The sequence below is a fragment of the Sycon ciliatum genome, chromosome 8 (assembly GCF_964019385.1).
Source record: "Sycon ciliatum chromosome 8, ocSycCili1.1, whole genome shotgun sequence".
Classification (NCBI taxonomy): Eukaryota; Metazoa; Porifera; class Calcarea; order Leucosolenida; family Sycettidae; genus Sycon; species Sycon ciliatum.
Window position 1 is genome coordinate 28,386,770 of NC_088650.1, and position 14,472 is coordinate 28,401,241.

General features: G+C 49.2%; 1 protein-coding gene and 1 non-coding gene across 3 annotated transcripts in view; one reads left to right on the forward strand and one right to left on the reverse strand.

The window, feature by feature from the left end:
* The window catches only part of LOC135822594 (uncharacterized), a 28,676-nt gene extending 15,905 nt beyond the window's left edge, over positions 1–12,771 (forward strand). For both annotated transcript variants that reach the window (XM_065335401.1, XM_065335400.1), the window contains exons 12-21: positions 261–432; positions 1,700–2,009; positions 2,629–2,732; positions 3,435–3,519; positions 4,202–4,305; positions 6,585–6,703; positions 8,596–8,721; positions 9,692–9,813; positions 10,471–10,547; positions 12,088–12,771. In XM_065335401.1, the coding sequence (XP_065191473.1) occupies positions 261–432; positions 1,700–2,009; positions 2,629–2,732; positions 3,435–3,519; positions 4,202–4,305; positions 6,585–6,703; positions 8,596–8,721; positions 9,692–9,813; positions 10,471–10,547; positions 12,088–12,213 (1,345 nt within the window). In that variant the 3' untranslated portion in view covers positions 12,214–12,771. The remainder of the gene's footprint in view (positions 1–260; positions 433–1,699; positions 2,010–2,628; positions 2,733–3,434; positions 3,520–4,201; positions 4,306–6,584; positions 6,704–8,595; positions 8,722–9,691; positions 9,814–10,470; positions 10,548–12,087) is intronic.
* LOC135824032 (U5 spliceosomal RNA) lies at positions 5,626–5,745 on the reverse strand. The gene has a single exon (XR_010554830.1). It is a non-coding gene; the product is annotated as a U5 spliceosomal RNA (small nuclear RNA).
* Positions 12,772–14,472: the final 1,701 nt, after the last annotated feature.

Sequence of the window (14,472 nt, forward strand, 5' to 3'; positions counted from 1 at the left end):
CCCACCCAATACAAGCCTGTGCAATGATATCATTCACCTAACCCCACCCAATACAAGCCTATGCAATGATGTCATTCACCTAACCCCACCCAATACAAGCCTATGCAATGATGTCAGGATGGCATTTGACCACTAATGACTGGAGATGTATCAACTGTAGAGAAGCTTGTTGTTCAAGCTGCTTCAGTTATGTGTGTTCACGAACAGCTTCAAAAGCGCAGATACTTTGCCCCGCTATTTCTCGCCTTGTCTGTGGGCAGGTTCCTTCTGGAACAAGCCAATGACACCAGGAGGGTCTATAGGACACTGGGCAACATCACACGGCCGAAAATGGGCAACACAAACCTCCGGTTTGGCTTTGAAAACTTCATCAGACGAGTGGCGTTGGATGTGTACAACGGATCTTCGGCACACCGCAGACAGTGCAAAAAGGTGAGATCACGTCATGGGTCTAATACTCATCATTTACTGCGGGCACTATAGTGTCGTGTAGTGTCTCTAGATGTTACGACACCCTGCTATACATGTACCGTAAAGTACCGCCAGAGCGCCCCACCATCTCATCCTTTCGTGGTCGTCTTGTGGAGGTGGTTTCCTGTCTGTAGGTCATACGACACGGACCTTGTACACACATTGCACGTTGTGCAGTCAATCCGTACCCAGTTTACCTTCGAGGTCCACATAAAAAACATGCCAGGTGTGACCTTAGTACACTAAGGTTCTCACACCGTACAAACTTAGTAGCATTCTGCCATACGATTTTTCTTGGCTTGGCTGTAAAATTAAGGTGGGGCGCTCTCGCGAGACGGGCGCTCTGGCGGTACTTTACGGTACTGTTATGGTGTGCGCTGTGCGCTGTGCTTGTATCGTATAAGCCGTGATAGGTGTTCCGCTGTTCGGCTGAGGAGCCAGCCGCTCATGTCCTGCCAATATACTGTAAAACTCGGAATTTTCGGTGGTGTAATATTTTCGGTATTTCCCAAAATCAACGGTTCAGTAGCGCGAACATTTCGGTAAAGCAGTTTTCCAGATCCAAAAATGCATTTTGCACACTGTATGGCATGGCATGGTGGAATTTTAGGTCGCGTTTTATTTTTGGTAAAAGTTACCTGTACCGAAGTTACCGAAAATAAATCTCCAGCGAAATTATCCAGTTTTCCTGTAGCAGGTGCCATCGATAAAGCTAACCGTGCTGGCCTGCTGCACAAGCGGCCTCCGTGTATGGCCTAGACGGCGTGCTTCTCGGATGGCTGGAAAGCCTCCTGCACAACCGGCGCCTGCAGGCTGTTGTGGGCGGCCATGAGTCCTCCCTGCACCACATCCAAGCAGGGGTAGCGCAACCTAGCATGTTCGGGCCTACGTTATTCCTTCTGTGTGTGAACGACTGCGAGGACGCAATGCGTCGTCTCTATACCTGCACTCTACACTATATGTACGCTGTGGACAATCTATCTTTTAATACTTGCCCACCCAGCTTCGCTAAATCCCTTCTCGTACTCTCTTCGAATCCCAGATATCCCTGCTGTTCCACAACTCTGTATGCTCGTATAGCGACCACCCCTGCCCGTACACTTAAGTAGTCATTAATCCCCGCCCACCCAATTCTTCCTCACTGTTTCTCCTCTCTCACACTATTATCTCTTATTGGCCACTGGCTATCGTGAGAAAAAAGATTTGAAACATGCGTTACACGTTTCAGGTAATGTTCGTTCTCTCGGACGGGGAAATCAACGACGGTGGCACACCTGAAGAAGCGGCATCCACGCTGAAGGAACTCGGCTGGGAGATATATGCCATCGCGCTGGGCCAGCAGTGGGCGACACAACCGCATGCTGACTTCGCTTCCATTGCGTCACTTCCACACTACGAGTACATCTTCAAGCTGGCGTACCAGTCGCAGAATCAGCGTCGCCAATGTGGCTGTACAGGCCAGCCTAAGAAGGTGGCTAGGCATCACCATCAGGAGAACATTGAAGAGTTTGTCAGGAGCGTCGTGCCGGTCAAAGGAAGTAAGTACATGGAGTATGTGTGTGTGCGGAGCTAAGCAGACAACATAAGTCGTCAGTTTTATGCTTGGTGTAATGCAGGGGCGGATGCAGGAGGGATTCCAGGGGTTCCGCGGAACCCCCTAAATTTCGTAAATGTACTACTACTGGCAACAATATGCGTGTCCATGTACATGTATCGGCTATTCAGTTTTGACTCTACTGGAACCCCTGTAGAGATCGCTGGATCCACTGCTGTAATGAGCAGTAAACCTGTGATGTCAACAGTCAAACGACAACGCAGTGGAATATCATTCTTCGATGATTAAACGTAATAATCTCCCACGGCGTAACAAAGATAGATATCAAGTCTTTTGTTCCACAAATTTCCGCTGAATCAGGAGTGCTGTGTTTGAAATGAATATTTGTTGTCAATTATGTTGCACCCAGCACCTAGGAAACATGGCAATCACTGTTGCTGCGTCTACTGCTGTTGCCGCTGCTGCTGTTGTTGTTGCTGTTGTTGCTGCTGCTGCTACTACTCATGTTGTTGTTGCTGCTGCTGTCACTGTTGCTGCTGTTGTGGCTTCTACTTCTGCCGCCGTCACCGCTGCTGCCGCTGCCTGTGTGTGCGGACTGGCAGATTACGAGGAATGTGGCCGTCCCAACTCACCGCTGTCTGGCTACACGGGTCGAGAGAGGATCATAGGTGGCAAGGAAGCACGGTTTGGTGCTTATCCATGGCAGGTATGTCCTTATCCATACAGGTAGGTGCTTGTCCATGGCAGGTATATGCTTGTCCATGGCAGGTATATGCTTGTCCATGGCAGGTATATGCTTGTCCATGGCAGGTATATGCTTGTCCATGGCAGGTATATGCTTGTCCATGGCAGGTATATGCTTGTCCATGGCAGGTATATGCTTGTCCATGGCAGGTATATGCTTGTCCATGGCAGGTACATGTATGTCCTTGTCCGTAGCAGGTATGTGTACATGGCATGTATATGCATAAGACAGGTACACGTATGCGGCTTAAGACAGGCATGTGCATAAGACAGGAATGTGCATCTGGCAGGTGTGTGCATAAAGCAGGTATGTGCATAAGGCAGGTATGTGCATAAGGCAGGTATGTGCATACGGCAGGTATGTGTACATGGCAGATGTGTGTACAACGAGTGGGAACGCCTAACAGTATCTTAGTTTGGCTAGCAACTAGAGCACTGATCGAGGAAATCCGATCGTGTGTGTAAAGTCGGTGCCTTACACCAGTGCCCAGCTCAGTGTGCATGTACCTTTAGATCATAGGCGCCACAGAATATTGTACTATGTAATACAATGATGAACAGGACACATGGCCTTTTTGTAATACTGTCAAAAACCTGTATTCTGTAAGTAAAAAAAACTTTCCTGGAGAAATGATTGATTGCCTCTTTGATGTTGTGTACTCAGGTTGCTCTGGCGTCCAAACGAACTGGCAAGATCTTCTGTTCGGGAACGCTCATTTGCAAGGACAATTGCAAATGGGTGCTGACAGGTCAGTAACGTACATGTGTCGGCAGTGCATGCGGAACGCGACGCACTGTCATGACGATATATGATGGTGGACTTTATTGATCGTCTCCACGGTGAAATATGTCATGCACGACTGATGTGCGTGTTGTGTGTGTGTGTGTGTGTGTGTTTGTGTGTGTGTGTGTGTGTGTGTGTGTGTGTGTGTGTGTGTGTGTGTGTGTGTCATACTGTGTGAGTGTGTGTGTCTGTGTGTGTGTGTGTGTGTGTCTGTGTGTGTGTGTGTGTGTGTGTGTCTGTGTGCATGTGTGTGTGTGCGTGCGTGTGTGTGTGTGTGTGTGTGTGTGTGTGTGTGTGTGTGTGTGCGCGTGTGTGTGTGTGTGTGTATGTGTGTTTGTGTGTGTGTGTCATACTGTGTGTGTGTGTGTTTGTGTGTATGTGTGTCATACTGTGTGTCATACTGTGTGTGTGTGTGTGTGTGTGTGTGTGTGTGTGTGTGTGTGTGTGTGTGTGTGTGTGTGTGTGTGTGTGTGTGTGTGTGTGTGTGTGTGTGTGTGTGTGTGTGTGTGTGTGTGTGTGTGTGTGTGTGTGTGTGTGTGTGTGTGTGTGTGTGTGTGTGTGTGTGTCATACTGTGTGAGAGGGTGTGTGGAGTAACTGGTCACTTGACAACATCTATCTTGTATCATGGCTTGCTGTGTTCATGCAGCGGCGCATTGCTTCAGGGACCGTACACGACGAATAGCACTCAGGGCAGAGGATGTTGTCGTCCGCTTTGGCGAGAACGACGTGACGGTGCTCGAAGGCAGCGAGGTAAGAACTGCACTCCAGCAGTGGTTTGTACTGCCATGGCTTACTGTGTGAGCACCTGCTGGTGTGTGTCTTCTCCATTGAGCTGTTCGACGTGTGGATGCAGTGTTGAGCAATGGACCGCAGATCTGCGGAAAGCCCCCACATTCGGTGGTGAATCCTGAAATAGTCGTACCCCAAAACATTAAATTTGTTCTTTCAGCCTCCAGAACCACTCATATGCACTTTGCCATATTCCGTATGGTGCAGTGTCTAACTGATAGCCCCTCGTACCCTGTTATCCAGCTCCCTCGCTACAATACTATTCTTACAGAGGATACGTCCCATCAGGGAGTAGTAAAATACCGGTATTTTCCTACTCCCTGATCCCATGAATCCTGAGTGGCACTGCATCAGGGAGTCGTAGCACCCTACGGAGACAACACGGATGATTGCGACACTAAATCATGTGGCAGTCCGCCCCGGGCTGCCTGCAACAGTTGCCCACGAGGCAGGGCCGATTCATAGTTATACACTGGCATGAGCCATCGCCTGTCTGGGCCGCGCTCCGGGTCAGCAAGACAAAGTGATGATCGTGATCGCGAGTTCCATGGACCACGGATCACGTAGAACTTGCAGATCCGGGCAAAATGCCAACCATTTCGGGTACAATGATCTTGTATTGGCTCCCTAGTGTAGACAATACCTGCACTGCACATTTGCTGCCATATTCCCGCTAAAGAAAGAAAGATTTTCTGTGTCGAGTGGCTTTACGCTGCTGTGTTTCTCTGCAAGTCATCAAAGGGGAGCATTGCCATGTCATGTGCATGTGTTGCAAAAGAAGGATCCACGAGCGGGATTCGAACCCAGCACTGTGACCCCTGTCTTTCAGGGGCAGTGCCCTACCGATTAGGCTACCGGCAAGAGTACATAACCCCCCAGAGTGTGCAACTCCGATCCAGCTCTGCATAGGGTCTTGGTCGAGCGGAATCGGATCTTCTGATGTCATGCGTACACTCCACACCAGCGCAAGGCCGGTCTCGAGGCAGGGCACCATTGTTTTTGATCCGAGAGTACCCGCGACTCCCCGGGTTCCCCTCAGTTGTGTACGGTATTATGACGCAAAGATCCGATTATGCTCGACCAAGACCCTATGCAGAGCTGGATCAGGCATTGCACACTCTGGGGGGGGGGGGGGGGGGGGGTTATGTACTCTTGCTACCGGGGATCACACACACTCATGAGTCCCTCTTGCTACACTGCAGGTGTAACATCTCTATCCCTGTGTGTGTGGTCATTGCATGAGTACATGAACAAATTTTCATTTTTTATTGAAATCGAGCCCTGCTCAGAAAGCAAGGGCTGGAGAAAAATTAATTCGAAGACTCCTTCAATGTCCACCTCCACGGAAATCTTTAGTAAAAGGCGAAAGATTTATTCGTGGTTGAAGGTAAACCAGAGTATGCCTAGCTTTGTTTTGAACACCGCATTGTATACTCTGGTGCCGGACAGTGGAGTCAGTCACGAAACACCCCCTGACACTCCCAAGGGACAAACATGACCAAGGAAGTGTACATTGCCCCGTGAGATCAGAAGTGTTCCTATATCGCACACTACGGCTTAGTATTCGTTTCCGCCCGGTCTCCACGGAAACATAACACGATAGCAAATAGCTGGGGATGTTATTGCGAATGATAGCAATTTGTGAGGAAAGACTTCAGACTATCTCGTATGAGATCAATAGCGGCATTGTTGCGCCATTATGAGCACCTAATTTGGGTGTAGCCATGACGATGACATCAAAGTGACATCAAAGATGTGAAGGCAAATTCCAAGTTGCAAGCTAATGGTGTACAATGACTCCAATTGGTATTTTTTGTACCACGAGGAGGTTATGAGGTCTTGTTTGTCTCCATCTTATGGATCTTTGGCATTCTTTGCAGAAGATGTGCGCCATTTTACATACACGAGCTGGGCACGAATCTATTGCAATCCCTGGTGCTAATCAGCAAGGAGTAGTGACTTACCGAGTATTTTACTACTCCCTGATGCTGATCATTTAAGCACTTTCTGTATCACTCCGCATTGTTTTAACAGCCCCAACTCATTTCACCACCGGGAAGGAAGGAACTGCCTGCCCTGGGTGCCTGCAAGCAAACCTTGGGGTCTGTTGGGATTGCTTAAAAAAAAAAAAAAAATTGAATGCAAAACAAAAGTGTAGCCCCTTCCTGACAAACAGCGTGCTGAAGTATAGTGTAATTCTTCTCTCAGTTTATTGGTATCTGTTTTTATGTGCTGTGCAGTTTGAGTGTGATATCCGGCGTATCATGTTTGGCAGAGGTTATAACGGCAGACCAGAAGATGGCAACGACATAGCTATGGTACTGCCGGCGTGCAGCTTTGACCTCTCCGCCCAGCGTCGGTAAGGATGATCATCTGTGTCTGTGTGTGTGTGTGTGTGTGTGTGTGTGTGTGTGTGTGTGTGTGTGTGTGTGTGTGGCGGCAGCGGCAGCTTTCGACCTTATGCGCCGTGTCTTTCTTGACCGAAACCTTTCCATCGCCACCAAGCGCCATCTTTACGATGTTTGCGTTCTGTCCACATTGCTCTATGCCTGTGAGTGCTGGACTCCGCTGAAGAGAGACATGGTTGCCATCAACAACTTCCACCACCGCTCCCTCAGGTTCATTCTGGGTGTATCCCGGCTCGATCAACAGCTGCAGCATGTCAACAACCAGGAGCTGCGAAGACGCTGGGGTGATATGGCACTGCCATCTGATACCGTCAGACACCGCCGTCTGCAGTGGCTTGGGCATGTCGCCAGAATGCCAGATAACCGGCTTCCGAAGCTGATACTGTTTAGTTTCTTCTCAGATCCACGCCCAGCCTGTGGGCCACGACTGCGATGGAAAGACCTCGTCGCACGTGATCTTCGTTTCGGTGGCATAGTGAATTGGCTCACTTTGGCTCAGGATCGCCCAGCATGGCGCGAGGCAATTGCAAAGACTCCGGATGATCTCGTGGAGTGTAACAACAACAAAGTCACCTGCAAGGTTTGCAACCGATCATTCACTGCTCGTGGGATTCACCGTCACAAGTGCTCAGCTGTACGGTCCTTACCTGTTGCCCAGCAGCCTGGGGCCCGTCACTGTGGAGTTTGTGACCGCTGGTTTCAAAGCGCTGGCGGTTTTGCAGTTCATCGTTGTGTGGAGCGTCAGACATCGGACGAAATGCCAGCTGTTTCAACGAGATGCAGCCTGAATTTGGACTGCTGCCAGCACCATTGCTCGATCTGTGATCGCTGCATGAAGAGTCAGGCTGGTTTTAACCGCCATAATTGTACTCGAGGCAAACGACTGCGAAAGGACCAGAGGACTAATCTGCCCATTCAATGCAGCCTATGTAACGAACGATTCTCCCGCCCGCAGGACCTCACCCGCCACCGAAGACAGAAACACTAGCTATGTGTAGAACGGTCCCCTTTCACCTCAATTATTCTCCTTGTTTCTTTTTTCTCGCTGTTGTCTCCCGCTTCTGGGAGCGACGTGGCCATTTTGTGGCAGTTGTACATAGTAGTAGTAGTGTGTGTGTGTGTGTGTGTGTGCGTGCGTGTGTGTGTGTGTGTGTGTGTGTGTGTGTGTGTGTGTGTGTGTGTGTGTGTGTGTGTGTGTGTGTGTGTGTGTGTGTGTGTGTGTGTGTGTGTGTTGTGTGCGTGTGTGTATGTGTGTTTGTGGGTGGGTGCGTATGTGTGTGTGCATATGTGCATACATGCTTCGGTGTGTGCATGCGTAAGTGCGTCGGCGCCTAAGTGCTTAAGTGCGTAAGTGTGTGTGGGGGGGGGGTGTGGGTGTGCGTGCGTGCGTGCGTGTGGGTGGGTGGGTGCACGCATGCATGAGGGCATGCATGTGCGAACTCAGGTGAGGGTAATTGACTATTTACGAGAACTTGATCGTAGTAAATCCATCTGCCACGGATATATACCTGACATGTTGTCACCAGTGTATGGAGGAGGGATTGTTGCTATAGGTTACATGTACCAGCGCCACAATGTACTTCGAAGAATCCTTGTTTGTGTGTGTGTGTGTGTGTGTGTATGTGTGTGTGTGTGTGTGTGCGTGTGCATGTGTGTGTGTGTACATGTGTGTGTGTGTGTGTGTGTGTCTGTCTGTGTGTGTATGCCTGCCTGTGCGTGTGTGTGTGTGTGTGTGTAAGATACGGCACATATCATTGCGTGTGTGTATGTGCGTGTTTGTGTATGTGTGTGTGTGTGTGTGCGTTCTCGCATGCTCGTATGTGCACGTCTGCTTCTACATCAGGTGTGCGTGTTTGCCTGAGGGCCCTGCTGATCAAGCTCTGATGACAGCCGGGTCGCTGGTAGAGATCGCCGGCTGGGGAGCGCGCAGTCTCGATGGCCATGTCAAATCGGCATCTCATGTCTTGCGGTATGTACAGTCAACTTCGCTAATAACGACTGCGGATATAACGACAATTCGGGAATAACGACAGAATTTCCATGCCCAGAGCAAAGTCCCATCCAACTGTAATACATATAATGAGACATCGGGTATAACGACACTTCGCGAATAAGGACACTTTTCTGATGTCCCGCCGAGTGTCATTATACGCAATGTTGACTGTACTACTTACCACATACACGTCCTCGGGGATTTCCCACTTCAAAAACACGTTTGCCTAAAGGCCCATAGCATGAGTGAGGTTCACTATTCGTTTGGGAGGGCTGCTGAAAGTACCATGTACATGTACATGCTCATTGCTCTGCACCTGTGAAGTTCTCCATGCTCACAACGGTAGTACTGGTATCAAGAGTCCATAACCCAAGAGTATGCAAATGTGATTATGGGTGCATGCGTGGCGCGCTGCCTTCATTACGTAACTTGCCTTCATCACGCTCTGAAAGCATGCATTCAAACTCTCAATTTCTCGCACGAGCCCATCCGTTTTTGCTCGATTCGTTCCAGTACCTACACAATCTCTGAATTCTGGCGCGTGAACTCCAGTTCCGTACGAAAGTTCATTTCAAACTGGAGGGAAAGTGCGGTGTTTGATTTTCCGCAGTGCGCGGACTGCAGCTGAATGATGTAATGAAGGCAGCGCGCCGCGCATCTGGCCCATAGAAAAGAGATCACAGTTGCATACTCTTGGGTTATGGACTCTTGCTGGTATGTATCGAGCCGGTCCTGCGATTGGTACATCATAGTTCCCTGCCCCCCCCCCCCCCGAATGGGTATTATCGATAGTACCCCATTTTTGGGACAGGGCCTGCACATACTACGCGCAACCTCTGAATGGCACACTCTTGGCGTTAGACATGCGTCTCAAACAGTCGCTGTTCACTTCATTGCTGTTTACTTCGCACCACTTCCTTGTACCGGTACGTGTGCTTTGCGACAGATGGGCTCAGCTGAGGATAGTCAGCCGACGTCGCTGTCAGAAGAGCCATCGCCTTCTCGACAGCATGGTGTGTGCTGGTGGGGACGTGGATAGCAATGGTGATGTCATGGATTCTTGTTCAGGTAAACATGTAGGCGATTTGAAGTAGGTGCATGGGACTTGGAGGCAGTAGCAAAAAAAGTAAATTATCGTGTCTCACGATGGCCGCTAACACCCGGTAAACCCTGGGAGCAGTGGACCGTTGAAATAATGTTGCAAGAGACTGCGCTTGTAATAGAGATAATACGGTATTACCCTCACTAGAACAAAGAACGTTATTGAAAAATCCATGATAGCGTGATCCGGAGAGATGAATAGAAAATTCCAAAGTCAACGAATGCTCACAGGCGGTAATACTCTCGCTGGGGGCAGGGGTAACTGCAGTTGGTTCCCGGGATGGATACCCTGATGTCGTCAATCCTTGTTTTGCACCTTGTCCTCACCCACTTACTGAGGTGTGGTGCGTAAGTGGGATCATTTCCAAGTCCACCCATCCTGCATGGCCATAGTTTGGGGATTTCAGGGGGTGTCGGCGGTTGGCCGCAATGGGCGGTTCAATAGCCAATTGAGTCATCTTTCCAAGATTCCTTTTGAGTCTCTCTCTCTCCCCTCTCCCGGGGAGACCCACGTGACAAATGTTGACAGTGAGCAAGTACAGTACAGTCCAGTATGTGTGCGTGTGTGCGTGTGTTCGTGTGTGTGTCTGTCTGCCTGTCTGTCTGTCTGTCTGCACCTCTTAGGTGACAGTGGTGGGGCATTGGTTGCTCGTCGCAAGGATGATTCGTTTGTCGTGCTGGCAGTGCTGAGCTATGGCCAGGTAAGATCGTAGAAGTGTGTATCAACACTGCAGATATGCATCATGGTTGTCGACCAAAGCATCTAACATTCTTAATAATGTGGTATTAGTATATGAACTTGTTTTGCTATGCGACTATTTGGTGCCGAGTATGGATATACCGAGCTGGAATTGGGCAGCGTTGTTTTGGTGAGATTGTATCTTACAGCACTGAAAACACCGAGAATCGGAACTGACCAAAAAAACTGTGGGAACAAGATGACCTGTCATATTAATCTACACGTCCAAGGACCAGTCAGTGTGATTTCCAGTCAGCTGACCCAGACCCTGGGTAAGCAGGCCCAGACCCTGGGTGAGTAGACCCAGACCCCTGGGTAAGCAGACCCAGACCCTGGGTGAGTAAACCCAGACCCCTGGGTAAGCAGACCCAGACCCTGGGTGAGTAGACCCAGACCCTGGGTGAGCAGGCCCAGACCCTGGGTGAGCAGGCCCAGACCCTGGGTGAGCAGACCCAGACCCTGGGTGAGCAGAACCAGACCTCTGGGTAAGCAGACCCGGACCCTGGGTGAGCAGACCAAGACCCCTGGGTAAGCAGACCCAGACCCTGGATGAGTAGACCCAGGCCCTGGGTGAGCAGATCCAGGCCCTGGGTGAGCAGACCCAGGCCCTGGGCCAGGCCCTGGGTGAGCAGACCCAGGCCCTGGGTGAGCAGACCCAGGCCCTGGGTGAGCAGACCCAGACCCTGGGTGAGCAGGCTCAGACCCTGGGTAAGTAGACCCAGACCCTGGGTGAGCAGGCCCAGACTCTAGGTGAGCAGGCCCATACTCTAGGGCTGTGTTTACATGAGAAATGTCAACCCGGGTCGAGTTCAGCCCGGGCTGAAAGTCTGTACGATAGACAAAATAGGTGAGCGTTTACATGAAGACGGTTGACCCGGGTCAAATACTGATATGCCGCCAAAACTCCACTTCTAGAGTCCTGTATGATCACGTGAATCCGTTCGCGTAAAATTTGCATATGCAGTCAGTCGAGTCCTGTTCAAACCTGGCGCGAGATACGCACAGAAGTACGTTTGTACGATTTTCTTGACCCGGGTTGATTTCAACCCTCCCCTTGGGGGGAGGGTTGAAATCAACCCGGGGCGAAATTTCAACCCGGGTCAAGCGCAATGCGTCATGTAAACGCGCCATTCATTTTGTGTACATGGCGGGTTGAAATCCGACCCGGGTTGAAACGCCTCATGTAAACACAGCCTAGGTGAGCAGGCCCAGACTCTGGGTGATGAGCCTGCCTGCATGTTGCAGGTCCCTTGAGAGAAGTCAGCTTAGACAGTTTTCACTGTAAGTGGACATCACACAACTGCATTATAGAAAGGGGGGGGGGCTCTATTCAGTTTTTACTCTGATCTGCGCTGAACGCGGTAAAATTATTATTTAAATTAATGGAAACAGCTACGAAATATACATGAGTTACACTTGACAGTACCGTACTTGTTTTGCTGAACACATGCTTCGCCTTGCCTTGTCTTGTCTTCCACCACTACTGCTGCACGTGTGGACAGGTCAACCCGGACGATCCCCGCATTGTGTGCGGGCAACCTGGATACTACGGTGTCTACACAAGCATTCATGCCAGCTTGCCATGGATCAAACAAAAGATGGAGAGCGTCTTGGGCTGCTCACGATGACCGAAGTTATAGTGGAAGTGCTTTGCTTGGGTCTTTTGAAGCGGCAATGGTCACCGGATGCGTTCATGATTTCATCTACACCATCAGATTGTTTGTCCAGCCTGGCCTTGCGAGACTCTGTCTCTAATGACTCTCGATCTACCCGTGCGTGCGTGCGTGTGTGTGTGTGTGTGTGTGTTGTGTGTGTGTGTGTGCGTGCGCGCGCGCGCGTGTGTGCGTAAGTGTGTAAGCATTTGTATGTGCGTATGTTTGTGCTTGCACACATGCAATGGGCATATGCATGTTTGGTACCTATCTTCTATAAAGCAGCACCCTGAACTAATCCATATTCTTTTATAATTCATTATACTGTTTTTAATAGGATTCCACGCGCCGTATAGACTTGTATGGAGCATAATTATTATGAAACAAGCAAGATCGCACTCTTTGATCTGTCCTTGCTACATTTTATCAAAGCATATTTTTACGAACTCAATTCTTTTTCTCTTGATAAAGCTGGCTTTCATGTTCTGTATGTCTGCATGTAATGTCTTCTGAAAACTCCCCTCACAATTGCTATTTGCTCGGGAGTACGACAGTGCTGGCAACTGAATCCGACACCTGAGCGGTGCGCTCACATCGCAAAACCCAACACAGGACAGTAAAAGTACGAAACAGGGACCGCTAGAATGTGGACGCACCGCTAAGGGGTCGGATTTCAGTTGTCATGCAACCTTGTAGTACGAGTCGTACTGTTTAATATGTGCAAATAACCTACATCTGTCCCCACAGGATACCGCGATTCCGCGGACGCGCAATTTTCCGCGTCATTGGCCATCATCCGCGTTTTCGTGAGATTTCGCATAAATCCCGCGTTATTCTGGGAAATGTACAAGAAAATAGTGCATGCTTTTGAAAATGTACTACAAAGTCGTATGGGTTCATGAGTTTGTACGACACAGTTGTATTCTTGCATGAGACTGCACGCTAAAGTTGTACCAGTGACAGAAAACTCGTGCATAATCATTAATGACCGCATTAACTCGCATATTTGCCGCATAATCCCGCATATTTGCCGCATAATAGAGAGGTTAAGTTTCACGTAAAAGTCTTACGTCCGTGAACTTTTACGTCAAAAAGTGAAAAAATTCACGTAAAATTTGACGTGTTTTACGTGAGTTGACTGTCCCGCACGTAAGTTCATGACGTGAGTTTTTGGAAGTTTCGCTTGGTTATCCCGACCGAATTTGTGTGAGTTTCCGGAATTTTATCGAGATTTATCGAGTTTGTTGGAAGATTTGATATTTGTGCGAACTACAGTCCATTCATAAAAAGATGGGTCCTGGCTCTGGCGAGCTCCCGTATTTGGCGATTTTTCGTGATTTCATCGTACACAGTGCAGTGCTGCGAACTTTGAAATTTGAAAAAGGGTCCAAAAAGGGTGCCTGAACTGGGGTTCGAACCACAGAATGCGCACTGTTGCAGGCGGGGTCAAACGGCCTGGATTTTGATGGTTTTTCCCAATTCAGTGCTTTTGGGGCAAAACCTGGCCGAAATCCTATTCTTGCTATGGCTTGCTTTTTGGACAAAAAAACTTCAGAAACATAATTGGAAGAGGATTCCATATGGGATTGCAGAAAAAAATTCTAAAAAAACTCAACGTTTGACCCATTTATGGCCAAAAGCTAGAAGTTCATTTTTTTCTGAATGGACTGTAAACCCGAATCCTGCCAGGCAAAATTTCACGTCACGTCACACGTGTAACTTAACCTCTAAAAATTACACGTAACGTGAGATTTGCACCGCGTTTTGAAAAAGGGCAAACAACGTGTAACTTAACCTCTCTAATGGCCTGTTTTCGCTCGCACAATTTTAGGAATTTGTCCGCGTTGTCCTGTGTGGGGACAGCTGCATTCACAGTCATCATCATGGAAAACGTGCAGAAAACCACAAAAAAAGCGGGATAATGCGGATCTTGCAGAAAATCGCCGGTTTGGGCCTAAAAACGCGAAAGTTGTTGCGTCCGTGGTATCGCGATTTCAGGGAGGGACAGCTATAAATAGGGGATTCACACACACACGGGTAAAACCACGGGTATGGGAAAGTTGTTATGGAAACTATGGTACTGTGGGAAAGGAAGAACCTCTCGGGAAAATATGGGCAAAGCCGTGGCCGTGGGCCTCAGAGCATTTGTCAAGGGGAAAATCCCATGGCTAAAAGCAAGAGTACATAATAACCCCCCCGGGGGTTATGTACTCTTGCTATAAGACGCGCATGCGT